A 27952-nucleotide genomic window follows, 5' to 3' on the forward strand; every position below is an offset into this window, starting at 1 on the left:
TCCTCCCTCAAGCTGCATGAGGGGTCACAGTGGGTCCGTTGCTTTTTTTGTGTGCCCGCCTCACCTGTCACATGGACTCCTTGACGGGGGGAGCTGTGGATAATTCCCTGTTGTTTCTGGTAACCTGAGCAGGATAAACACCATGGAATGTACAATAAGGGGACAAAGGTGCTGGGTTTAGAGTGGTGAAAATAACACACACACACACCACAGAAGACCACAAATAAAGCAAGACCAGAACTGAGGTCTCTTGATTTGCAGCCCAGGGCACTTCTGAGGGTGACTCACCCAGCCTTCCCACCTGCCATGTGTCCTTGGCTGGTTCAGGCCCCACACGCAGATGTCTAAGAGTGACCATTTCACTGTTGCCAAATCCAGCAGCAGATCATGTCAATGTCAAAAATGTCAAGAACTGCTTTCCGTGGCTACTGAGTCTTCCCATCCTTGCCTTATACCCTCAAGGAAAAGCCTAAAGCCACTGACAAAATGAAGATAAGGAGAGCAGCTGGGAGAGAGGGGCGGCAGTAGCATCCTACCCTAAGATTCCTTTATTGTCAGACTAATAGTATTTTAAAACCTAATAAAAGGAGCTAATACAATGCTTTCCATTTGCCAACCTTGTTCTAATTACATGGATGAAGTGATTTAATCCTCCCCCAAATGTTATGAGGTAAATGTTACTGTTATCCCTGCTTGTACAGATGATTAGGTACAAATGTTACTTAACAAGTAAGGGCAGGGATGGGATTTGAACCAGGCATTTGGCTCAGAAGTCCCTGCTCTTAATCACTATGTTACATTGAAAAATACACACCTATAATTTTTTAAGTCTTTGTAGCACTTTCAAGTTTAGGAAGAGGGTTCATATCCATCACCTCAACAATCACCATAACCCTGCAAGGGAACTGAGACTCAGAGAGACTAAGGAACTTTACCAAAGCCATGCCGTGGAGCCTATTCACCATTCATTCCCTCACTCACTTGATTATTCACTCTTTCATTTACCTGAGGAGCTGAATGATAATTAAACATGGCTGGGTCCTGTGTATATACTCTCTAGTAATATTCATGCTGTGCTCAGTCATGTCTGACTATTCTTGAACCCGTGGGCTATAGCCCGTCAGGCTCCTCTGTCCTTGCAATTTTCCAGCGAGAATACTGGAGTGGGTTGCCATGTCCTTCTTCAGAGGATCGTCCCAACTCAGGGGTCAAACCCACGTCTCTTGTGTCTCCTGCACTGGCAGGTGGATTTTTTACCACTGCACCGCCTGGAAAGTCCAGTGATTATGCTCTATTCCTTCTCATTCTGTTCCTTGGCAAGGGACTCACTCCAGGAGCAATGCTGAGCTGTTGGAGAGGCAGAAGTCATTGCTTCTGGGTCCCAGTCATCTTCCCTGGATTTCCTAAGTACATCTGCTCTGTGGCAGGAAGACTAAGTCAGAATTCCCTGACTCCCCCGTTTAGGTGAGGGGCTCCTCTGAATCTCCACAGGCCCCAGACTTCTCCCTGATCACATGGAGTTGTCATGATCATTTTACTGGGGACCCATGTCTAAACTCCCTTCGGCCCACAGTGGGCCAGGCAGAGCACTGTAGCTGGGTTCACAGTGGAACCTGAGTGGGTTTGCTAGGAAAAGCACTCATTTATCCTGTTAGGTTCCAAAGTCCCTTTGATTATCCCCACTCCCACCTTTTTTTTTTTTTTTAAATACCAAAAAGAGACTCCAGAAGACGATGGTGTATAGACATTTATTGGATGTTTATGGGGCTGAGTTTAATGGACTGGGGACAGGAGCCTCCTCAGGGCTCCCTGGAAGGTCACCGGCGGTCACTGTGGCCATGAAGCAGTGCTGCAGGGGGAGTTTGGGGTCCTTAGCCTGCTCCTCATTGCAGTGCAGCCATGAGTTCAGGAAGGGGTGACTCTGCCTGAGAGGGCTCACTCCTGGCACCTCCACCAAGTTGCCCATGTTTCCACCTTGGCAATCAGGGGGTACCTCATCAGGGTCTGGAAAACAGCAAGCCAAGGGCATGGGACTTCCTTCTGTAAGCCCTTCCTTTCCATCAGGGTCATATTATACATGTTGGCTAGCTTCCCTGCGTGCTTACCTTGGACAGGGGTGGGCTCAGAGCCTTAAATGCATCATTCATTTAAACAAATACTCATTAGTAATATACCACATTGTGAACTATGAGCTGTCAATGTTTCTCATGAACTTAAAGTTTAATGTAGGGGACAGACAATAAACAATTGCTAGCAGATATGAAGACTTCACCTTCAACATAAACTCATAGGATAGGTACTATTAAAAACTCACTTGTTAGATGAAGATTCAGGCTGACTACACAGCTAGGCTGCAGGAAAGTGCAGTAATTTTAAAAATATATATTGTTCTTTGCTTTAAGGATAGATTTCATGACTCTCTTCACCTACTGCTTGATCCTCTCCTCCTTTTATACCTGGACTTGATAGGAAGCTCACTTGGCCATATTATTTCCCACTTCCCATTCATGGCATTCTGCTGCAACCTATTTGGTTTCTGCCTGTAACCCAACTTAAAACTTTTTGTCCCTAAATCCCATAGTTACTTACAAATCATCGTCTCCTTTGACTTATTAGGAGCATTTGACACAATTAAGCACTCTTGCCTTTTTTGAATAAAAGATGTATCAAGTGTTCAAGCTAGAAATCAAGTGTATCAAGTGTTAACTCTCACACCTTCTCCCCCTACCCCTTTCCAAGGTCAAGGAATTCACTCCAGGCCTGTTAATTCCACCATATCACTATCTGCTGTACCCACCCATTCTCTCCATTCTCAAGGCACCACACTAGATCAGGTTTTCATTTTCTTCCGCCCAGGCCAAAAGACAGCCTTTGGATAGGCCATCTTCCAGAGAGATCTTCCTAAGGTTAAGTGAGTCCATGTACTACTCTTTCTCAAAGGCATTCAATGTCTTCCCATGACCTGTGATACTTGAGGTGGCATTCAAGGTTCTTCAGGTATGGCCCCAACCCACTACTACTATGCTCTGAAGAACTCAATGCTTTACTACACCAAAATTTTATTGTTCCCTGAATGGGTCCATTCCTTTATATCTCTGAGTCTCTGCTTTTACTGTTTCTTCTGTCTGGAATGGCATTTTATACCTTCTTTATCTAGAAAATTCCTATGCTTTAAAACCCACTGATGGAAGAGACCAAGGATGAATGGTGCCTCTGAAAACAAGGAAAGAGGGAATTTCAAGAAGGAGGCTGTATGGGACACTGGAGTTGCCTACACAACATCCGTTCCACCCATTCCACCCTCTTTCCACCCAGCAGTTCTGTTTGGTTGGGACTGACCCCATCGCAGCTCCAGCAGAGGGCCCTGACTGATATGAGCCTATCAAGTAATCCTGTTCCTTTGCTACAGGGGTGGGCAATCAGTGCATAGCATTTCCCCGGATATAGAGGTTGGGCACATGACCTGAGGTGGTCCAATCAGAGTCAGGCCTCCTCCTGCCCCAGGCGAGGAATGAAGGAAGAGAGCGCTCCTTCTTTCTTCCCCTGACTAGATGGGAACAAAAAGAACACAGTCCCAAGGACTTCTGGAAACCAACTTACTACCATGGGAAAAATCAGTCTGAGGAGAAAGCTAACACAAGAGGGCAGAGCTGTGAGAATCTCAGAGGATGGAGCCAGAAGCCTGAGGACACTGAACTTCCACTTAAACCATTCCTAAAGTTTAGCCTACTTTTGGACTTCTCCTTTACAGAGCCAATACATTTTCTTGTTTGTTTTGAACTCTATTTTTGATAATTTAAGACTCACAAAAAGTTACAAAATAGTAGAGAATTCCATTGTACCCTTCACCTAGCTTTCCCCAATGATAATATCTTATATTAACCATGGAGTAATTTCAAAACTAGGAGACTGACATTAATATAGTACAACTGACTAAACTACAAATCTTATTCAATTTTACCCAGTTTTTTCATATGGACTTTTTTTTGGGTGTTTAGTACTGTGAAAGTTTATCACATGTATGCATGTGTGCATGCATGCTAAGTTGCTTCAGTCATGTCCTACTCTTTGTGACCCTGTGGACTGTAGCCTGCCAGGCTTCTCTGTCCATGGGACTCTCCATGCAAGATTACTGGAGTGGGTTGGTTGCCATGCCCTCCTCCAGGAGATGTTACTGACTCAACCATCAAACCCGCATCTTTTATGTCTCCTGCATTGGCAGGCTGTTCCTCATCACTAGCGCCACCTGGGAAGCCCTATCTTATGTACAGTTTTATATAATCACTGCCACAACAAGACAAAGAACTGTCCCATCACCACAAAGAAAAATTTCCTCATGCTACCCCTTTAAGTCAGATCTTCCTCCTAAACCTAACTCTAGTAACCACTAACCCCTTCTCCATACATAACTTTGTCATTTAAGAAATGTTATGCAGATGAATTATACAGCATACAACCTTTTGAGATGGGTTTTTTTTTCACTCTGTTTAATACCCTTGCAATCCATTCAAGCTGTTACATGTATTGATAGTTCATTTGTTTTTATGGCTGCATATATTCCATTATATGGTTGGACCATTTGCCCACTAAAGAACCTTTGGGTTGTTTCTAGTTTTTGTCTGTTAAAAATAAAGCTGTTACGAGCAGTTGTGTATAGACATACATACACAGTTTTTGTACAGACATACATTTTCATTTCTCTAGGATAATAATAATAGTACTGTTTTGAATGGTATAGTGGACTGAATGGTGACCCCCAAAATATATCAGGTCCCAATTTCTGGAACCTGTAACTGTTAACTTCTATGGTTTTTGCAGATGTGATGAAATTAAGGATTTTGAGGTGAGATTATCCTCAATTATCTGGATGGGCCCTAAATGCCATCACAAGTGCCCTTATAGAAGAAAGGCAGAGGGAGACAGACACTCACAGATAGTGATGTAAAGACAGAGGTAGAGACTAGAGTGAACTACAAGCAAAGGAATGCTGGCAGTCACCAGAAACTGGAACAGTCAAGGTACAGACTCTCGTGTGGAGTCATTGATTTCTGCCCAGCAAAACTGATTTTGAATTTCCAGCCCTGAGACCTGTGAGAGAATACATATCTACTATATTAAGCCACCAAGTTTGTGGTAATCCGATACAGTGGTCACGGGAAACTAATACATATAGTGAGGATGATTAACTTTATGAAAACACTCTCTCCCAAAGTGGCTACATATCATTTTAATTCCCACCAAAAATGTGTAAGAGATCCAGTTGCTCTATCCTCCCTTGGAACTGTCAGTGTTTTTACTTTAATATCCTGATAGGCGAGAAGTGGTATCTCATTGTGGCTTTAATATGTGTTTCCTTAATGGCTAATGAAGATGAAACATATTCTCATGTACTTATTTGCTATCTGTATCTCCTCTCCAGTAAAGTATCAGTTCAATTCTTATGCTCATTTTCTAACAACATTGTTTGTTTTCTTATTCTTTTTGTTTCTAATTTTAATTAATTTCTTTTTGGCTATGCTGGATCTTTGTTGCTGTGTGGGTTTTTCTCTATCTGTGATGAGCAGAGGCTACTTTCCAGTTATGGTACGTGGGCTTCTCATTGTGGTGGTGCTTCTTGTGGAGCACAGGCTCCGGGGCACACAGGCTTCAGTGGCTGTGGCATGTGGGCTCAGCAGCTGTGTTTCCCAGGCTTTAGCGCACAGGCTCAGTAGGTGTGATGTGCGCGCTCGTGTGCACACCTAGTTGCTCCGCAGCTTGTGGGATCTTCCTGGATCTGGGATCAAACCAGTCTCCTGAATTGGCAGACAGATAGATTCTTTACCACTGAGCCACCAGAGAAGCCCTGTTTGTTTTCTTAATGTTGAGTTCAGGGGATTCTTTATATGTTCTGGGTAAAAGTCCTTTGTCAGATATGTGAATATTATTTCCCAGTTAAAGGCTCTTCTTTTCATCTTCTTAATAGAGTCTTTATCAGCACAAACATTTTGAATTTTGATCTAGATCAATGACTAATGTATTTTTTTGTGCTTTTGATGGCTTGTCTAAAAATTCTTTGCCTAATCCCGGGTCATGAAGATCTTCTCCTGTTTCCTTCTAAAAGTTTTATAGTTGTATAGGTTACATTTTGGTCCATGATTTATTTCGGGTTAATTTTTATATAAAGTATGCTGCTGCTGCTAAGTCACTTTAGTCGTGTCCGGCTCTGTGTGACCCCATAGACGGCAGCCCACCAGGCTCCCCCGTCCCTGGGATTCTCCAGGCAAGAACACTGGGGTGGGTTGCCATTTCCTTCTCCAGTGCATGAAAGTGAGAAGCGAAAGTGAAGTCGCCCAGTTGTGTCCGACTCTTCGCAACCCCATGGACTGCAGCCTACCAGGTTCCTCCATCCATGGGATTTCTAGGCAAGAGTACTGGAGTCGGTTGCCATTGCCTTCTCCGATATAAAGTATGAGGTTATGTAAAAGGTGTTTTTTTAACCGATGGATGTCTATTTGTTTCAACATTATATATTGAAAAGACTATTCTTCCCCCATTGAATTGCTTTTATACCTTTGTCAAAAATCTTTTGGACATACATATGATGTATGTATCTATATCTTTGATAGGAACAAAGTAGATGATTAAATAGTTAATCTCACTAGAGGATTGTAAGTAGAAAATATATGAGAGACACCTATAAGTTAATGATCACTCAAGAAAATCTGGTTTGCTTAACCACAAAAATTACATGGTGGATTTAAAAAATATGGGAGACCCCTATAAGTTAATGATTACTCAAGAAAGTGGGTTTTGTGGCTTAACCACGAAACCAAGCAGTCTTGCTTAGCAACAAAACCATGCAACATAAGGACGAGACATGCCCCAAAACAATAAAACAATGGTGGCATGAGACCCACATCCTGCCCAGTGAGCTCAGTAAGTTAATGATCCCTAGGACTTGCTCTCTGCACACATAAAAAACAGTAATCTGTAAACCTAAGCTTGACCATGTGTGGACAAAAAACTCCCCTGCCCAAAGGAGGAGAAGATGATGGAAGCGTGACATCTACTCAAGAAAGACAAAGTTCTTCTCCCCCTCCCCACTTTTCCTTTGATTATAAAACTGTAGCCCAGTAGGTTCTTGGGGTGAGGCATTTCTCACCTGCTGGCTTGTAAACCTCACAAGCTTCCTATTCTAGTAAATCCCTTCTTATCTATCATTTTGCCTCTTGCTGAATTCTTTTCTACCCTGAGGTATAAAGGGCTCTTCAGAGCCCCTGAAATGACACTCAGTCAGTTTTACCTTGATCGAGGTGTCTGTCCCTCCTCCAATACCAAACTGTCCTCATTATTGTTATTCTATAATGTCTTAAAATCAAGTAGGGTGATTTCCTCCAACTTTATCTCTTTCAATATTATTTTAGCTACTCTATTTCCTTTGTCTTTCCATATAAATTTTAGAATCAGTTTGTCTATATATACCAAAGAGCTGCTATGGTTTTTATCTTTATTATGTTGAGTCTTCCAATTCATGACATTGTGTGTGTGTGTGTGTGTGTGTGTGTGTGTGTGTGTGTGAGTTGCTCAGTCGTGTCTGACTCTTTGCAATGCTGTGGACTGTAGCCCACCAGGTTCCTCTGTCCGTGGAATTCTGCAGGAATACTGCAGTGAGTTGCCAATTCCTCCTTCAGAGGGTCTTCCTGACCCAGGTATCAAACCTGTGTCTCCTGCATTGGCAGGCAGATTCTCTACCATGGAGCCACCAGGGAAGCCCATGACATAGTGTATCTCTCCATTTATTTAGGTCTTCTTTGATTCCCTTCACTAGCGTTTTGTAGCTTTTATTGTATTGATCCTATACATGTTTGTTAGCTTTATACCTCATTATTTCATTTTTTAGAGTGATTATAGATGATACTTTATTTTTTAAAGGTCTGTCTTTTTAGAAAATATTTATTTATTTGGCTGCACTGGGTCTTTGTTGCTGCACACAGCCTTTCTCTAGCTGCGGCAAGTGAGAGCTACTCTCTAGTTGCAGTGGGCAGGGTTCTCATCACTGTGGCTTCTCTTGTTGTGGAGCAGAGGCTTTGGGAAACAGACTCAGTAGCTGTGGCATTCGAGCTCAGTTGCCTCGAGGCATGTGGAAACTTCCCAGGGCAGCAACTGAACTCCTGTTGTCCCCTGCATTGGCAGGCAGATTCTTAACCAGTGGACCTCCAGGGAAGTCCCTATATTTAAAATTTTAATCTCTAGTTGTTCGTCGCTGATACATATTTAAATACAATTGATATTTGGCTCTGACCTTACATACTATGACCTTGCTAAGCGCACTTATTATGTTTAGGAGGTTGTTTAGTGTGTCTCTGTGTGTGTTTTGTAGATTCTTTGGGATTTTTTGGTATTTAAGCTTGCATTTTAAGGCATTCCATTTGGCACAAGGATTTAGTTCAATTTTCTACTCAACGCAAGAATCTCCTTCAGTGAATCCCACATTTAGCCTTTTCCTGGTTACCTTTCAGGCTTGGGGGTGCTCTTTTTTTAAAATGGAGAGTTACAAATTGATGAACCAAATATAGCCTTCATGTAACTTTGAGGGTGCACTTTATGAAAGAATTTCAGGTCTTAGTCTAAGAAAGACCTAGCTTTTTTCAATCAACATCTGCCTCCCTATGGCTTCTCCCACTGATTCAACTCTGTTCTCTGACATCTCATAAAATGTCTCTTCCTCAGGCCCCAGGACAGCCTTGCAGAGGCCTGGGGTCTCCTGGGCTGTGTGTGAGCCCTGAGCCTACTTTGCTCAGGGCCAAATGTTCCCAGCTCTTCAGCCCAGAGGCACATAATCTGATTCTCAGACCAAGCTGGTCACTCACCTCTGATCACCTTCTGATTGATTGGTCAAGGTTCCTCTTAAATTGTGGGGTTCTGAGCCGCAGGCAGTCAGGAGTTGGGAGGAATCCTTGGGCTTTTAGGAGTTATAAAACCTTGGCTTAAATCCTCATCCTGATATTAAATTATTACACTACCTTGGGCTAACTCCTTCTCCTCTATGGATCTCAGTTAGTATTCTATCAAATGGGGTAGAAAGTAGGGCTGGCCTCATTTTTCTATTTCTTTTCCCTTGAATTCCAAATTGTAAAGAATTCTGTCTCTTTAATGGACTGCCTTTATTAGGTACTAGCCTCCCCACGCCCCAAGACCATTTTCTGTTAATCAAAGAGTTCTGATTAGCAGGAAAGAGCCCATGCTAATTACCCTCCTTGCTACTGCTACTGCTAAGTCACTTCAGTCTTACCCTCCTTAGCCTAATACAATTCTAGCTCAAAACAAAGAAACTTGGTCCCAGTAAAACCTTTGAAATATTGGAAATTGTTCAAGAATCCTCATTGCTATATTTGGGGACCCTTGAGTGACATATTTGGAACCCAAAGTTGTGAACCTGTGGAGTGGATCCTAACATGTTACCTCTGAGATGTGATGGCCGATGTGTTCCATCAATTGGGGGTAAAGAAGGACCATCATTCTCTTGCTTCCAGACTCCATAATTCCGTTAACATGCCCTGAGATTTCACGCTTTTTTTTTTTTTGCAGATACATCAAAATGCAGGTTCACAATGAACTTGTGGGCCCAATATGCCTTTTTTTCACATGATTCTCTTTCCCAGATGCCATGGATTCCCTCACATGAGTATCCCAGGGTCTTCAAATCCACAACTCTTCAATCCCCTTCCAGGGAAACCAGCAAAATAGGCAGCAGTCCAACTCTTGAGTACACTATTTCTGCCTCTTCCTCTGGCTGATATATAATGAAAGTTATTAAAGTCCCTTAGTGGTGCCTGAAGCCTGGGGCAGGAAGTTCCATCTTATAAAGGTGCTAGCCAAGAGGAGAGGAGGATGCCTAAAGGCACATATAAAAGATTCAGTTTTCAAGTTACAGTGAGAAGATTCATGTTTGACTAAAACACACTGGCACAACAATCTTATTAGATTCTTCTAACAATTCTCTGAGGTGAGTGTTATTATTTCATGTTATAGACAAATACAGACAGAGAAAGGTTACCATTGACACAGCTATTAGTACTGGATCCAGGATACACTTTCAGTTCTACTTGATTCCAAAGCTTGGGCTCTTTCCACAGAACAAGTCTACCCTTAGTATAGGTTAGGAACTCTGCTAGGTGCTGGGGACACAAAAGCATTTAAGACATGATTCCTATCTTTGACATATCAACAGTCTGAGGCGACTAACAAGTAAAAATCTAAATGCCTAACAATAATAAAAATGAGGGTTACTCATTTTAAAAGCCATCATGTATCAGAAACTGAGCTCCAATGTAAGCATCATCTCTAGTTTTATTGCTTTCTTAGTGGGTATTGTACACATTTTACAGAGTAAATTAAGGTCCAGGGAGAAGTGACTTGCCTAAGGCCACACAGTGAGAGTAACAAAGCCAGAATCAGAGCCAGGTTCTCTGACATCCCAGCAGGGTTGTGCCTTCCCATCTTTTTTCAGGGACGTTTTGTCCAGTCCACCCATTGCCTGGGGTCTTAGCCTGTGGTGACCAGCAGGAAAGGAGTTCTCAGATTTTCTCCCTGATTGGAGATGAGTCAAGACTGACTCACTTCTGAGGCTTGTTTGGGTCATATGTACCACCTCCCCAAGTGTGGTTAAGTAAAAAGCAGTGGGCTCTGAGGAAGTGGAACACTTCCTGGAAGGTCAGAGGGCCTGCTATAGGAAAAGATCTTTGGCCCTGGAGGCAAAAGTCTTGGCCAATTGGCTGGGTGACCTTGGGCATATCACTGTCACTTTCTGGGCCTCAGCAACCCATTGATAAACTGAGAACATCCGGCTCGATTCCCAGGAGCCCTAAGAGTTAGAGGGGCTTCCCAGGTGGTGCTAGTGGTAAAGACTTCACCTGCCAACGCGAGAGACTCAGGAGACCCAGGTACGGGTTCAATACCTGGGTCGAGAACATCCTCTCGAGTAGAAAATGGCAACCCACTCCAGTATTCTTGCCTGGGGAATTCCATGGACAGAGGAGCCTGGCGGGCTACAGTCCATAGGGCGGCAAAGAGTCAGACACAACTGAGCATCAGAGCCACAAGCCAGTTAATGCCAAATAATTCCCTGAGGTGGTTATTAACTGTATTCACACCAGCAATGAATGAGAGAGGTGAGAGATGAGTTTGTGAAAAAGACTGATTAATGATATCCCCACCAACATTTTTCAGAGGAGGATGAGTCTCCCCACCTCCCATTTTTAATCTCTTATTAAAGGTACCTAGGTTAGAATACTTACCTCACTCACCCCATCTGTAAAATAGAGTTGATAATAACCTAAAGTAGTTGAACAGGTTAAACGGGATAATGTGTTTAAAGTCCTTGGCATAGTGCCTAGCACAAAAGTAGGTGCTTGGTCAGTCTCTGATCAAGCTAGTTCCTCACAAAGTACAAGAATGAGAAAGCTATGGTCTTCACTGTATCCCAAGTTTGAGGGATGGGTGGGATGGGGTTGATGGGACAGTAGAGAATACCTGCACAGCAAAAGGAGCCTATTTTCAGAAACTGTTCTATTTTCACTCTGCTCTTGTCAAGGAACTCCCAACCCCACCCTTGCCCCCAGGCTCAGAGATCAGGACCCAAGGTACAGTGTGTAATGATTGTGGGTTTTAGAGTAGGGAAATTGGAGTTGACATCCCAGCATCACAAGCTCACTAGCTGTGTAGACTTGGGCCAATTCCCTTCCCTTGGCTGAGCCTTGATTTCCTCTCCTGTAAAATGGGGCTAATGATCTCTCTACAGGCTTCCCAGGTGGTGCTAGTGGTAAAGAACCTGCCTGCAAATGCAAGAGACAGAAGAGACTGGGTTCAGTCTCTGGGTTGGGAAGATCCCCTGGAGGAGGGCATGGCAAGCCACTCCAGTGTTCTTGCTTGGAGAATCCCAGGTCGGACAGAGGAGCCTGGCGGGCTACAGCTCATAGGGTCGCACAGAGTCGGACATGATTGAAGCAACTTAGCACACTCGCATGCACACACAATCTCTCTACAGGTTCCACTGTAGAAGGAGACAAAAACAGATGAAAGTCTGTGTAAGGGGGAAAGCTCTGATGAGTGTAAGGTAGTGGCCTGTAAATGTTGATGCTGGGTTTGATCAACCCAAATGTTGGGCTGAGGACAGCACTCCATGAAGAATAAAGGAAGGAACTAAGAGCTGAGTTTGGGCAAAAGACAGAGAGAGCTGAAAGCTGTTATTTAATAAACAGGAAATGCATTTTCCATTTTAAAAATAAGAAGCAAAAAGCAAGAACACAGCTGTATCAAACCCTGGTGATTGAATAATCAAAAAATCCAGCTGGTGGTTGAGCAGTGAAAAGCAGGAGGGTGGTCTTCATTCACAGGACTGCCAGGTGAACTGTGTTCCATTGATTTAGAAAGGCTGCAGGTGATAGGGTGGGGAGACATGAGGGGAGCAGGGCATAAGCACCCTACAAACCCGGCTTGGTGAGGTAGAAAGAATAGGACTTTGGAGGCAAAAAAACACACATATTTGAATTACAACCCTGCAATTTACAAACTGTGACCCCGTGGGCAAGTCATCTGACCTCTTTGAAACATGGTTTTCACATCTGTAAGATGGGCGATAATAATACCTACCTCACTGGGGTAGTTTGGAAAATTAGACAAGATAGTGCATGTAAAGTTCCAAACATCTGGAACTTGTCTGGCATCAAGTAGGGACTTCCCTTCCTCAGCACAGGGATAAGGAGAAGGAAGGTGGAGATGGAGTTGGCTCTATCATTCACTCACTAGGTATGTGGGCCTTAGTCTCCACATCTGTAAAATAGATTTTCATAAGATCTATACACCACCTGGTTATTATGAGTAGCAAATGAAATTGTCTATTTAGAATTAATGCATTCCTTTTAACGACAGTATTATTTTTCATTCCTCCTATGTTGATGGACATTTAGTTTATTTCCAATGTGACAAATTGTCATGGTAGCCATCTTTACAAGTCCTCTCCTAGTACAACTGTGTCTCTAAGGCAGATAATTAGAAGTGGAATCACTAATAGGCTATATACATTTTCAGTTTAAATGGATAGTGCCAAAATGCTCTACAAGTGGTTTTGCCAATTTATCTTTATCAGTGGTATACGAGATTACCCATTCCCCCATGTAACCATCTCACTATCAGTGTGATCCATTTTTTATTTTTGCCAATGTAATTGATTTTTAAACCATTTTTTGAAAAGGTATATCATTCTTAAATTGCATTCTCCTGATTATTAGTAAGGTAGAGCATCTTTTCATGTGTGTTGGGCATATGTATTTTTTTGGTGGATTATGTTTTTCTCATGTGTTTAAAGGTGCACTTATATATCCTGGATGTCAATCTTGTCTCTATTTTATATACAGTTGATTCCCATTATTTACTGTGCATGCACGCTCAGCCACTAAGTCGTGTCCAAGTGTTTGTGACCCCATGGACTATAGCCTGCCAGGCTCCTCTGTCCATGGATTTCCCAGGCAAGAATACTATAGAGGGTTGCCACTTCCTTCTCCAGGGGATGTTCCCAACCCAGGGATCAAACCTGCATTTCCTGCTTGGCAGGCAGATTCTTTACCACTGAGCCATGAGGAAAGGGAAAATGAAAGTTGCTCAGTCATGTCCAACTCTTTGCGACCCCATGGACTATACAGTCCATGGAATTCTCCAGGCCAGAATTCTGGAGTAGGTGGCCGTTCCCTTCTCCAGGGGATCTTCCCAACCCATGAATTGAACCCAGGTCTCCGGCATTGCGGGTGGATTCTCTACCAGTTGAGCCACCAGGGAAGCCCATTATTCACTGTTATTTTGTTCTATTAAGTTACCATTAACACTGAATTAGCAAATACTGAATCATTGCTCCTTCAGTTCAGTTCAGTTCAGTTCAGTCCCTCAGTCGTGTCCGACTCTTTGCGACCGCATGAATCGAAGCATGCCAGGCCTCCCTGTCCATTACCAACTCCCAGAGTTTACTCAAACTCATGCCCATCGAGTCAGTGATGCCATCCAGCCATCTCATCCTCTGTTGTCCCCTTCTTCTCCTGCCCCCAATCCCTACCAGCATCAGGGTCTTTTCAAATGAGTCAACTCTTCACATCAGGTGGCCAAAGTATTGGAGTTTCAGCTTCAGCATCAGTCCTTCCCATGAACACCCAGGACTGATCTCCTTTAGGATGGACTGGTGGGATCTCCTTGCAGTCCAAGGGACTCTCAAGAGTCTTCTCCAACACCATAGTTCAAAAGCATCAATTTTTCGGTGCTCAGCTTTCTTCACAGTCCAACTCTCACATCCATACATGACCACTGGAAAAACCATAGCCTTGACTAAATGGATCTTTGTTGTCTAAGTAATGTCTCTGCTTTTTAATATGCTATCTAGGTTGGTCATAACTTTCCTTCCAAGGAGTAAGCGTCTTTTAATTTCATGGCTGCAGTCACCATCTGCAGTAATTTTGGAGCCCAAAAAAATAAAGTCTGCCACTGCTTCCACTGTCTCCCCATCTATTTCCCATGAAGTGATGGGATCAGATGCCATGATTTTAGTTCTCTGAATGTTGAGCTTTAAGCCAACTTTTTCACTCTCCTTTTTCACTTTCATCAAGAGGCTTTTTAGTTCCTCTACACTTTCTGCCATAAGGGTGGTTTAGGGAAATACAAATGTAGGTTCCTGTGAGCCTCTGGTCACATTTTTGTCAACCCATCAATATATAACTTTGCTTTGTGTATGTTTCTGCTTAAAGATACCTTATTTAATATATATTAATAATTGATAACATTTAACTCATGGCCAACAGCACTATAACTCCTGTCTGAACAAAGTGTATTGAACACATGTATTTTTCCATAAGGCACATGACAGCCTTTTTATGTTGAGGAATACTAGACAGCACTTCAATGTTATATTTGGGTGCCATTTTCAACAGTGAAATTGCCAATAAAAGCACAAAAATGCAAAAATGTGACACTAAAAATACCATGAAAAGGACACTTGTTGACAGTATGAAAGCTGAAATAAAAAGGTAAGCTTGGCCCTGTGCAGCCTCAGCTGGGCAACCTCAGTGTGACAGGGCAACTCAAAGCTTTTGCTGCTCTGTGCACATCCATGTCTGCAGATGACCTCAGAAAACTGAAAGTATTGATTTTTGTGGTTACAAATTAATTCTAGCAAGTAGGCAAATTCACCAATATGGAATCTGCAAATAATGAGGGTTGACTGTGCATCTGTATTTACAATATCTTTGCAGTCCACCACTTGTTTTTTTAACTTTATACATAGTCTCTTTTGTGTTATTTGCATTAGTTGGAGGCAAATTTGCTAATATTTCTCTTATTTTAAAAATTAAATATTTTATTCATGTTACTATATTTTAATTAGTCTCTTTCTGGAGTCTTTTTCTATTCTAAGGTTTCTTAACATCAATACTATTGACATTCTAGGTCAGATAACCCTTTTTTTGTTTTGTTTTGACCTTGTTATACAGCCTGTGGGACCTTCCTTAACCAGAGATAGAATCTGTGCCCCCTGACCTGGAAGCACAGAGTCTTAACTGCTGAACCACCAGGGAAGTTCTGGGTCAGATAACTCTATCATAGGGTACTGTCCTCTATATCGGAGAAGGCAATGGTACCCCACTCCAGTACTTTTGCCTGGAAAATCCCATGGATGGAGGAGCCTGGTAGGCTGCAGTCCATGGGGTCGCTAAGAGTCAGACACGACTGAGCAACTTCCCTTTCACTTTTCACTTTCATGCATTGGAGAGGGAAATGGCAACCCACTCCAGTGTTCTTGCCTGGAGAATCCCAGGGACAGAGGAGCCTGGTGGGCTGCCATCTATGGGGTCGCACAGAGTCAGACACGACTGAAGTGACTTAGCAGCAGCAGCAGTCCTCTAAATTGTAGGATGTTTAGTAATATCTTTCTGTTACAAACATAGAATTATTTTGATTATCAATGAGCACATGAAGAGTTTGTGATGGAAATGTTCATATCATGAACCTCCTGCAAAATGTGCTGGTGCTTCTTAATATTCCAGAAACACACGTGAGGCAAATATTCCAAACATCATTTCCAAATATCTCCCCTCTGAAAAGGTGCTAGCTTGCTGAATACAAGGAAATCATGCAGCCCCTTTCTTACCTGTAGTCTGTAAGTTTAAGCCTGGGTCCAACTATGTGTGGGGTTTTGAGCTGATGAACAGGTAACAAAGCACAGAGGCAGTGACAATGAAGGCCAGGAGGACCACTGCTGCTATGGACAGGCCCACAAGAGCACCAATACTGGGGACAGAAAACCACAAGGGAGCAGAGTGTCAGGAAAGGACGTGGAAAGCAGCATGTTACAGGAGAAATATCGTTGGTGTTATAGGAATCAGCCAGCCTTAACTTTTGTTCTGGCTCTACTTCCCTTAAACACACTTTCGGGGCCTAAGCCTGGGAAAGAGCACCAGCTATGTGGCAAGTCCTCACCACATACATAACTTGACATGGCTCAGTGCCACCATGTAGTTGAGAATTTGTGTTCCCTTTCTTCTCCTCTCCTTTCCTCAACCTGCTGCCACCCCAAGAAGCTAGAGATGATCTTTTTCAATAATTATTTTTATTTGTGTATAGTTCATTTGGCTGCTCCAGGTCTTAGTTATGGCATGTGAACTCTTAACTGTGGTATGAGGGATCTGGTTCCCCAACCAAGGAGCAAACCTGGGCCCCCTGCATTGGGAGAGCAGAGTCTTAGCCACTGGACCACCAGAGAAGTCCCTAAAGATGATCTGAAAGAGCCCTCCCCATTTCTTACAAATCAAGACACACAGCAAGCCTCAATTTAATATCAACTGTTCTTCCACCCTCAAGGTAATTTCTGACCCAGTCTCTAGTGGGTCATCATGTCAGTGTGGACTCCACATCTAGAACCACTTTTCTGCTTCTGGTCCCTCACCCCTCAACCTCATTGCCTCTGCCCCAAGTCAGGCCCTGGTCATCTAGTCTCCAGACTACTACCTTCTGGCTTTTTCAGGGAGCCACTGTCTTTCTGTTTCACATGATCCCTCCCATCATCTCCCCACATCAGAATTTTACCCATCCTTGAAGGCCCATCTCAATGTCTCCTCCTCAATGCTTTCCTTGGTCTTCTTTCTCTTTCTTTTCTTCTCCCAGTCCAGGCCTACCCAGCCAGGATACCTTACTCGGGGTCATTAGCACTTTCCACTTGGTCAGGGAGTCCAGTGTGGTAGGGAAAGAACAAAGAGCTTTGAAACTCACACAGACCCACCTGGTAAATTTAGGACCCAGATCTGTAACTAACTTAATATGACATCTTGATGAAATTATTAAGTCTGTTGAGTCTCAGCTTCTTTGCCTGAAAAGTGAGAATGATCAAAACATAGCACCTCTCAGGTGGTAGTGAGAGTGAATGATATCTATAATATTCTTGACACATAGCAGTTCAACATATTCCTCATGTGTTCTTTGTAGGCATACTGAGACCATGTTTAACTGGCTCTGTTCTCCCCTTGTACAAGCCCTAGCACATAGTACGCACTTAGCAATGATTATTGAGTGCCTAATTTGTGTCAGACAGTGTGGGATGTTCTCCCAGTGGTAGGACCAGGCTTGGCTGTGTGCCCCTTCTGCAGCTTTTCTGCCTTCCCTAGCCCAACCCTGACCCCAGCCTCAGATTCCTGTCTGCCATTTCGGCTGGATTTCACTCCCAGCTAGCTGATGGCTATCTTCCACTAAACAGAAACACCTTAGAGCTTTGGAGAGTCTGCTTCCCCAGGGCTAAATAAATTATTGGCTATCTCTACATTGGAATAGTATAGAACCATTAAAAACATGTTTTCAAATAAAATTTAAGATCAAGGATAAATTCTGATGAGTTCATGTGAAGTGAAAAAGGTAGGACCCACTACTAAATATATAGTGTAGCCCTAACTTAAATACATGAATATAACATGTACACATATAACATAACAAGGTGAGGTTGGATGGAAATACACTAAATGCTAATGGGCTATCTCTGAGTATAGCACAGACTATGGATGTCCTGTCCGTGTCCCACTGGATCTTACAATTCTGGAATATTCTGGCCAGGGTTTCAATGCCAGCATATGTATCTCTTTGCCTGAAAGTTTTCTTGGGCCCAGAAGAATCTCTGCACACTGAACAGGTCAAAAGCATAGGAAAATGGATGCCTCCCCTCTCCCTCCAGCATATAGCCAATGACTAAAAGAAACTGATATGTAAATACCCAGCTTCCTGGCCCTCAGGTGGGATGACTCTGAGATGTATGTTCTAACTACAGTGGCTGGTACAGGATAGCAGTTTAAACGCTGGCGGCCCTTGGTGGTGACTTGGTTGGTAGCACACCATCATTAGCTCCTTCCCTTTCTCATCTCACTTCCCCACCCTGTACCAGTATTTTCTAGGCTCGTAGGTCATGTAAATTGCTTGCCTTAAAATCCTTTGTTTCCCAGTCTTCTAGGGAACCCATGCTAAGACACTGGGGATCTCCCATGATTGCTTTTTTTTTCTGTTTCTCCTGTCCTTTCTATTTTTTTTCCCACACTGAGCATGTAGTACTTTCTAGTTCTTCAGTATTAGTTTAATACTTTTTAGTTTAATATTTTAATTAAATATTATTTCCCATTTTTAGATCTACTCACTGTTTATAAGGCTGTTATCTGTGGCTCAGATCATGAACTCCTTATTGCCAAATTCCAACTTCAACTGAAGAAAGTAGAGAAAACCACTAAACCATTCATGTATGACCTAAATTAAATCTCTTACAACTATACAGTGGAAGTGACAAATAGATTCAAGGGATTAGATCTGATAGACAGAATGCCTGAAGAACTATGGATGGAGGTTCATGACATTGTACAGGAGGCAGTGATTAAGACTATCCACCCCCCCCAAAAAAAAGACCATCCCCAAGAAAAAGAATGTAAAAAGGCAAAATGGCTGTCTGAGGAGGCCTTACAAACAGCTATGAAAAGAAGAGAAGCGAAAGGCAAAGGAGAAAAGGAAAGATAAACCCATTTGAATGCAGAGTTCCAAAGAATAGCAAGGAGAGATAAGAAAGCCTTCCTCAGTCATCAATGCAAAGAAATAGAGGAAAACAATAGAATGGGAAAGACTGGAGCTCTTAGAAAATTAGATACCAAGGGAACATTTCATGCAAAGATGGGCACAATAAAGGACAGAAATGGTGTGGACATGACAGAAGCAGAAGATATTAAGAAGAGGTGGCAAGAATACACAGAAGAACTGTACAAAAAAGATCTTCATGAGTCAGATAACCACGATGTTGTGATCACTCACCTAAAGCCAGACATCCTGGAACGCAAAGTCAAGTGGGCCTTAGGAAGCGTCACTACAAACAAAGCTAGTGAAGGTGATGGAATTCCAGTTGAGCTATTTCAAACCCTAAAAGATGATGCTGTGAAAGTGCTGCAGTCAACGTGTCAGCAAATTTGGAAAATTCAGCAGTGGACACAGGACTGGAAAAGGTCAGTTTTCATTCCAATCCCAAAGAAAGGCAATGCCAAAGAATGCTCAAACTACCACACAATTGCACTCATCTCACACACTAGCAAAGTAATGCTCAAAATTCTCCAAGCCAGGCTTCAACAGTACATGAACTGTGAACTTCCAGACGTTCAAGCTGGATTTAGAAAAGGCAGAGGAACCAGAGATCAAACTGCCAACATCTGTTGGATCATCAAAAAAGCAAAAGAGTTCCAGAAAAACATCTATTTCTGCTTTATTGACTATGCCAAACCCTTTGACTGTGTGGATCACAACAAACTGTGGAAAATTCTTAAAGAGATGGGAATACCAGACCACCTTACCTGCTTCCTGAGAAATCTGTATACAGGTCAGGAAGCAACAGTTAGAACTGGACATGGAACAACAGACTGGTTCCAAATTGGGAAAGGAGTATGTCAAGGCTGTATATTGTCACCCTGCTTATTTAACCTCTATGCAGAGTACATCATGAGAAATGCTGGACTGGATGAAGCACAAGCTGGAATCAAGATTCCCGAGAGAACTATTAATAACCTCAGATATGCAGATGACACCACCCTTATGGAAGAAAGTGAAGAAGAACTAAAGAGCCTCTTGATGAAAGTGAAAGAGGAGAGTGAAAAAGTTGGCTTAAAATTCAACATTCAGAAAACTAAGATCATGGCATCTGGTCCCATCCTTCATGGCAAATAGATGGGGAAACAATGGAAACAGTGACAGACTTTATTTTGGGGGGCTCCAAAATCTTTGCAGATGGTGACTGCAGCCAAGAAATTAAAAGATGCTTGCTCCTTGGAAGAAAAGCTCTGACAAACCTAGACAGCTTATTAAAAAGCAGAGACATTACTTTGCCAACAAAGGTCCATATAGTCAAAGCTATGGTTTTTTCAGTAGTCATGTATGGATGTAAGAGTTGGACTATAAAGAAAGCTGAGCACCAAAGAATTGATGCTTTTGAACTGTGGTGTTGGAGAAGACTCTTGAGAGTCCCTTGGACTGCAAAGGGATCCAACCAGCCCATCCTAAAGGAGATCAGTCCTGAATATTCATTGGAAGGACTGATGCTGAAGCTCCAATACTTTGGCCACTGGATATGAAGAACTAACTCATTTGAAAAGACCCCGATGCTGGGAAAGATTGAAGATGGGAGAAGGGGATAACAGAGGAGGAGATGGTTGGATGGCATCACTGACTCAATGGACATGAGTGTGAGTAAACTCTGGGAGCTGGTGGTAGACACAGGGAGGCCTGGTGTGCTGCAGTCCCTGGGGTCACAAAGAATCAGACATGACTGAGCGACTGAACTGACTGACTGACTGATCTGGAAGATTTGTGCTCAAGTTGGGACCACACCCTTTACAAGGGACATCTATGGGTACTTGGCTGGAAAAAGCCTCTAAAAGTAGGATCCTTTGAGGAGTGGGTGAGAGAGTTGGGGGGATGCATTCCAGATCAGCAGACAGTAGGCACTGCACTGAACGTCTTCCTGGGGACAGGGGAACCAGCTTCAAGGACAGAGCTGGGAACAACAAGGGAGGGTCCAAGGGGGCAAAATCTGTCCTTAGTATAAGATGAACTCCAGGGAGTTCCCTGGTGGTCTAATGGTGAGGATTCTGGGCTTTTGCTGCCATTGCCTGGGTTCAATACCTGGTCAGGGAAAGGAGATCTCACATACCATATGATGTGACCAAAAAAAAAAAAAGTTCAAAAAATGAACTTCAAATGATCAGAGTTGTCCCGTGGTGAATGTACTGCCTCAAGAGGTGGTGAGTTTTTTTTATTATCAGACAGGTTTGCACAAGACCTGGATGAATCCACCTTTCAATGAAGTTAAAGATTCTTGCTGATAGTGGGTAACTGGACTGAAGAGCCACTAGCCTTCCAGAATTTCACAGACCTATGACTCTGAAAGATAGGTAACCCACTGTGACTTCTGGGAAAGAACTGAAGGGTTGAGTTAACATTTGTTAAGGTTTTTGAGTCAGACAGTTTTAAGTTTGAATCCTGGCTCTCTCACATATAAGCTGAAAACTCCTTCACCTTTTGATCTTCATTTTCCTTCATTCATAAAAGTCACTATCTCACCAGGTACCATACAGATTAAATGAGATAATGTACCTACAGTGCCTGACCGCCAGTTCTGCCCTTCAGCTGCAGCCCTTGGGCTCACATCTTGATCAAAAACAGAACTACTGATAACGGGTGTTTGAAAAGACCAGACATGTGATAACACCAGCTGCTTCTCCACAGGGAGTCTTCATTTCCTGAGACATGCTTTTAAAGACAGCAATTCTCCTCTAGCACTATCCAAGGAAACAGTGTTTACCTGCAATTTTTTTAAAGGCCAGTTTTCATGAAAAGGGCCAAAGGGAGTCCAGAGCAAAACAAGGTCTCCACCCTGCAATGGTGGGGCTCGAGAGGAACATGCCAGAAGCGTTATTTCAGGGTTTGGAGTACACCGATCACCTAAATGCCCTGAGGACCCCAGTTTCTCTTCTCCACTTTGAAACTGTCTGTGATGTTTATGACAAGTTCTATCCAAGCCTAGGGGGCTTCCCTTGTGGATCAGTGGTAAAAGAATCCACCTGCAGTGTAGGAGCCGCAGAAAACATGGGTTCAATCCCTGAGTTGGGAAGATCCCTTAGAGAAAGGCATGGCAACCCACTCCAGCATTCTTACCTGGAGAATCCCACGGAGAGAGGAGCCTGGCGGGCTACAGTCCATAGAGTCACAAAGAGTCAGAAACGACTGAAGAGACTTAACATGCACGCAGGAAAAGTCAGCCCTGCAGCTGAACCTTGGGGTCATAAACTCTGAAGCACATTGATACGCAACGTGACCTCAAAGCTCACTTTATGCAACCCTCTACCTCACTGTCTGAACCACTAAAGCAGTGAATGCCTCAGGAGGGTCCAGGGCAAGGAGAGGAACCACAGGGGGTACATGGGGAAGCGGGTGGTAGGAGTGGAATGGGATTCTGATTGGGTGCTGAGGGATTTACTCATTTCTGTATCCCCAAGTGCCACAACAGTACCCAGAAGACTGCAGAGGGTCAGCCAGTGACTTTTCAAGTGATCTGAGTAGAGCAGGTTATGAGAGTCATTTAGACTTAGACATATGTGGAGCAAGTCAAGCCAGGCCTTGGGACCAGACAGGCCTGAGTTCTCATCCTAGTTCTGACACTTTCTTTCACTGAGGTAATCTAAGATAGTAACTTGGCCTCTTACAAGTTTTCTCATCTGTAAAATGGAGAGAAGATGTGCCAGGGCTGTGAATATGTAAATGCAACTAGCCCTAAAATGGTGTGAAGTAATGTTCTTTTACCACCGGACACATCCAAAACTGAGCATTGTTTCCACTTTGGCCCAGCTCTCTTTCTGGAGCTATTTCTCCACTCTTCCCCAGTAGCATATTGGACACCTACTGACCTGGGCGGCTCATCTTCTGGTGTCATATCTTTTTGCCTTTTCACACTGTTCATGGGATTCTCCAGGAAAGAACGCTGCTGGAGTGGTTTGCCACACTTCCCTTCAGTGGACCACATTCTGTCAGAACTGTCCATCATGACCCGTCCGGTTTATGGATGTTGATGTGGTTGTGTCTGGTAGTGAAAGTCAAGTTCAGTGCTGTAAAGAACAATATTGCATAGGAACCTGGAATGTTAGGTCCATGAGTCAAAGTAATTTGATGTGGTCAAACAGGAGATGGCAAGAGCGAATATTGACATTTTAGTAATCAGTGAACTAAAATGGATGGAAATGGATGAATTTAATTCAGATGACCATTATATCTACTACTGTGGCAAGAATCTCTTAGAGGAAATGGAGTATTTCTCATAGTCAAAAAAAGAATCTTATATGAAGTACTTGGGTGCAATCTCAAAAACAACAGAATGACTTCAGTTTGTTTTCAAGGCAAACCATTTAACACCATAGTAATCCAAGTCTATGTTCCAACCACTGATGCTGAAGAAGCTGAACAGTTCTATGAAGACCTACAAGACCTTCTAGAACTAACACACAAAAAATGTCCTTTTCATCATAGGGACTGGAATGCAAAAGTAGGAAGCCAATAGATAACTGGAGTAACAGGCAAGTTTGGCCTTGGAGGACAAAAATAAAGCAGGGCAAAGGCTAACAGAGTATTGTCAAGAGAACACACTGGTCATAGCAAACACCCTCTTCCAACAACACAAGAGACAACTCTGCATATGGACATCACCAGATAGTCAATAATGAAATCAGACTGATTATATTCTTTGTAGTCAAAGATGGAGAGGCTCTATACAGTCAGCAAAACAAGACCTGGAGTTGACCATGGCTCAGATCATCAGATTCTTATGGCAAATTTCAGGCTTAAATTGAAGAAAATAAGGAAAACCACCAGGTCATTCAGGTATGACCTAAATCAAATCCCTTATGATTATACAGGAGAGGAAATGAATAGATTCAAGGCATTAGATCTGGTAGACAGAGGGCCCAAAGACCTATGGACGGAGGTTCCTAACACCGTACAGGAGGCCATGACCAAAGCCATCCCCAAGAAAAAGAAATGCAAGAAGGCAAAGTGGTTGTCTGAGGAGGCCTTACAGTAGCTGAGAAAAGAGGAGAAGCAAAAGGCAAAGGAGAAAGGTAAAGATATACCCAACTAAACGCCGAGTTCCAGAGAATAGCAAGAAGAGATAAGAAAGCCTTCTTATGTGAATAATGAAAAGAAAGAGAGGAAAACAATAGAATGGGAAAGGCTAGCGATTTCTTCAAGAAAACTGGAGAAAGGGAAGGTTTCATGCAAAGATGGGCACAATAGAGCACAGAAATGGCAAAGACTTAACAGAAGCAAAAGAGATTAAGAAGAGGTGGCAAGAATACACAGAAGTATATAGAAAAGGTCTTAATGACCAGGATAACCACAGTGGTTCACTTGGTTCAATGGTGGTATCACTCACCTAGAGCCAGACATCCTGGAATGTGAAGTTAAGTGGGCCTTAGGAAGCATCACTACGAACAAAGCTAGTGGAGGTGATGGAATTCAAGATGAGATATTTAAAATCCTAAGAGATGATGCTGTGAAAGTGCTGCACTCAATATGTCAGCAAATTTGGAAAACTCAGCAGTGGCCACAGGACTGGAAAAGGTCAATTTTCATTCCAGTCTCAAAGAAGGGCAATGCCAAAAAATGTTCAAACTACCATACAATTGTACTCATTTCACTTGCTAGCAAGGTAATGCTCAAAATCTTTCAAGCTAGGCTTTAGCAGTACATGAACTGAGAACTTCCAGATGTAAAAGCTGGATTTAGAAAAGGCAGAGGAACCAGAGATCAAATTGCCAACATCCACTGGATCATAGAGAAAGCAAGAGAATTCCAGAAAAACATCTGCTTCATTGACGACACTGAAGCCTTTGACTGTGTGGATCAAAACAAACTGTGGAAAATTCTTAAAGAGGTGGGAGTAACAGACCACTGTCTTTTGAGAAACCTGTATGTGGGTCAAGAAGCAACAGAACTGGACATGGAACAACAGACTGGTTCCAAATTGGGAAAGGAGTACCTCAAGACTGTATATCGTCACCCTGCTTATTTAAATTATATGCAGAGTACATCATGCGAAATGCCAGACTGGATGAATCACAAGCTGGAATCAAGATCGCTACAAGAAATATCAATAATCTGAGATATGACACCACCCTAATGGCAGAAAGTGAGAAACTAAAGAGCCTTCTGATGAGGGTGAAAGAGGGGAGTGAAAAACCTGGCTTAAAACTCAACATTGAAAAATCTAAGATCATGGCATCTGGTCCCTTCACTTTATGGCAACCAGTTGGGGAAAAAGTGGAAACAGTGACAGATTTTATTTTCTTAGGCTCCAAAATCACTGCAGATGGTGACTGTACCCATGAAATTAAAAGACGCTTGTTCTTTGGAAGGAAAGCTATGACAAACCTAGAGAGCATATTAAAAAAGAGACATCACTTTGCTAAGGTCCATATAGTCAAAGCTATGGTTTTTCCAGTAGTCATGTATGGATGTGAGAGTTGGACTATAAAGAAGGCTGAGTGCCAAAGAATTGATGCTTTTGAACTGTGGTGTTGGAGAAGACACTTGAGAGTTCCTTGGACAGCAAGGAAATCAAACCTGTCAATCCTAGAGGAAATCAACCCTGAATATTCATTGGAAGGACTGATGCTGAAGCTGAAGCTCCAATACTTTGGCCACCTGATGTGAAGAGCCAGCTCATTGGAAAAGACACTGATGCTGGGAAAGACTGAGGGCAGGAGGTGGTGCCCTCCTCCTGGTGACAGAAGGAGGTGACAGAGGATGAGATGGTTGGATGGCATCCTCAACTTAGTGGACCTGAGGGAGACAGTGAAGGACACACTCAGGGAGATAGGGAAGGACAGGAAAGCCTGGCATGTTGTAGTCCATGAGGTTGCAAAGAGCTGGACATGACTTCACAACTGAACTGTGCCTAGCATAGAACCTGGCACAAAGAAAAAGCTACAATGAACGAATGAAAATATGGATGAATGGAGAATATATGAATATAATTCTGCAGGCGACAGCAGCCAAATGTGCAGGATTTGAAAACCTGGCCATCTGAAAATCCTTTGAAATTATAAACCAAGCTGTCTAGAAAAAGCAATGATATCTGTAATCGTTAGTGGCACATGCCAAGCTGATTTTACCTTTATCTTGATCTCATTTGGCCCTTGCCCTAGTCAGCATCATCATTCCCATCTGATAAATGAAAAGACAGTGGCTCAGAGAGGGTTTGAGGCAGGCTATCCTTTTCCACCCAGAGGGTATGCAGCCTCCAGTCACATACCTCCAGGGACAAGAAGATCAGTGTCTACAGAGATGGCTCACCCCATTTTTGCTGATGCCTGTTTTCCCGAGCAGACTCAGGATCAGGTCCTGTTTTCTGGGTGAGACCTTTGGAGACCCAGAGAGACTGAGACCTATTGATCTATTGACCTCTCAGCTCCACCATTAGGTTCCAGGAATGTCAGCACTGGCCTTATCATCTCCTCCTCTGAACAAGTGAGGAGACTGAGGTCCTGTGGGTGGGAGTTCACGGCAAATACACTGATCTGGCTTCTGCTGTAGCATTATGTCATTGTTTAATGATGAACTTGAAGGCTACTCTGAATCTCTGGTCATCTGCCTTTGCTCAGAACTCACCACAGGACCTGGCATGCTAAGTTCACAGGAAAGGGTGGCTGAAAGAATGACTAAATATGAGCGGGAACTAAAAGACTGCGGTTGGGCTGAGACTTGGGTTGAGTTGGGGAATAGCGTCTGATGAGGTATTAAGGCTCGCAAGTGAGATCAAGATAATGTTTGGCGTCAGGGTGGGGAAGGAGAGCTGAGGTGGAGTTTCAGGAAGGATGGAGGGGATTAGGGCTTCTGATAGAGTAAGGGCTTGGATCAGTACTGGGGAGTGGGTAAGGTCGGGGATGAGGTTGGTGATATCAGGAAGGGGACCCTGCTGGGCACACAGTTAAAGGAGGAGTTAGCCTGTGAATGCTGCAGGATGGGAGTTTGCTGTTAGGGTGGGGGTTGTTATGTAATTTGGGTTGAGGGTGGTGGATGATGCCATTTGGAGTGGGGATGAAATGAAGCTTTTCCAGGGTGGAGTTGGGGTAAGGTTCAAGGATGGCTCTGAATAACGGTTGAGTTAAAATGGGGGGATGGAGCAGAGAAGCGGCTGCAGGGGAGATCTGGGTTGGTGAGAGCCTGAGGGGGGTAAAGGTGGGGTGGGGGTCGCTGCTGACACTGGGGTGCCGGCTTGGATGAGGACTGCGGGTTTGGCACGCGGTTGGGCCGAAGATGGAGCAAGGGGCTAGGACGGGAGCGGGGTTCTAGGTGGGGTGAGGGCCAGGGCCGGTACCTGAGCCACCACAGGTAGCTGTGCTCGTAGGGGAAGAAGCTGTGCGGGTCGTCGCCGCAGTTCTTGTGGTCGCGGAAGCCGCAGCAGAAGACGGCGGCCGCGTCGCCCCCCGGGCGCGGACAGCTGAAGCCACGCACCACCTCCTGCTCCGCGCTCACGTAGCTCGTGCAGGCGCCGCTCATCGCGACCCGCGTGCGGCCAGCCGCCTCCCCGGGCCCCCAGACGGCCTGACGGACTGACGGACGGAGACAGCAATGAGCCCGAGAAAGAGACACAGAGCAGAGATAAACAGAGAGACAGAGACTGACACAGAGATGGAGAGGCCCACAGATGGGCGCAGACGGAGCGGTGAGAGACTCAGAGTCCCCGAGGGTCTGGAGAGGATCGAGAGAGGCAGTCGGGTGCGCGGACAGGTCTTGCCTAGAGGGGGGGCGGAGGAGGGAGAGGCAGGAAGGAAGGAGGAGGTCCGAGGAGCGGTGGGAGTGGGGCGGGGCGGGAAGGCGGGCGGGGGAT

At 43.8% G+C, this 27952-nt stretch overlaps 1 protein-coding gene across 4 annotated transcripts; it reads right to left on the reverse strand.

The window, feature by feature from the left end:
- Positions 1-1729: 1729 nt before the first annotated feature.
- Positions 1730-27869, reverse strand: SHISAL2A (shisa like 2A). 4 transcript variants are annotated; one of them, XR_011487870.1, is made up of 5 exons: positions 27440-27869; positions 19342-23174; positions 17291-17377; positions 16163-16302; positions 1730-2004 (listed from the first exon to the last, which is right to left on the reverse strand). XR_011487870.1 is itself a non-coding variant. In XM_020871351.2 (3 exons), exons 1-2 carry the CDS (start codon positions 27619-27621, stop codon positions 16194-16196), a joined length of 291 nt encoding a protein of 96 aa, XP_020727010.2. In that variant the 5' UTR covers positions 27622-27869; the 3' UTR covers positions 1730-2004; positions 16163-16193. The 4 variants fall into 4 exon arrangements, 1 of the variants encoding a protein (XP_020727010.2); XR_011487871.1 differs by lacking the exon at positions 19342-23174; XR_011487872.1 differs by lacking the exons at positions 19342-23174; positions 27440-27869 and adding an exon at positions 18684-18925.
- Between the last annotated feature and the right edge of the window lie 83 nt (positions 27870-27952).

This window comes from Odocoileus virginianus, chromosome 5, assembly GCF_023699985.2.
Source record: "Odocoileus virginianus isolate 20LAN1187 ecotype Illinois chromosome 5, Ovbor_1.2, whole genome shotgun sequence".
Taxonomy (NCBI): Eukaryota; Metazoa; Chordata; class Mammalia; order Artiodactyla; family Cervidae; genus Odocoileus; species Odocoileus virginianus.

Bases quoted from the DNA above. Each gene is read 5' to 3' on its own strand.
- SHISAL2A (XM_020871351.2), bottom strand. From the start codon at position 27,621: ATGAGCGGCGCCTGCACGAGCTACGTGAGCGCGGAGCAGGAGGTGGTG. The intron at 16,303-27,439 runs GTACCGGCCCTG...TTCTGTCCCCAG, and splicing joins AGCTACCTGTGGTGGCTCAG to TATTGGTGCTCTTGTGGGCC.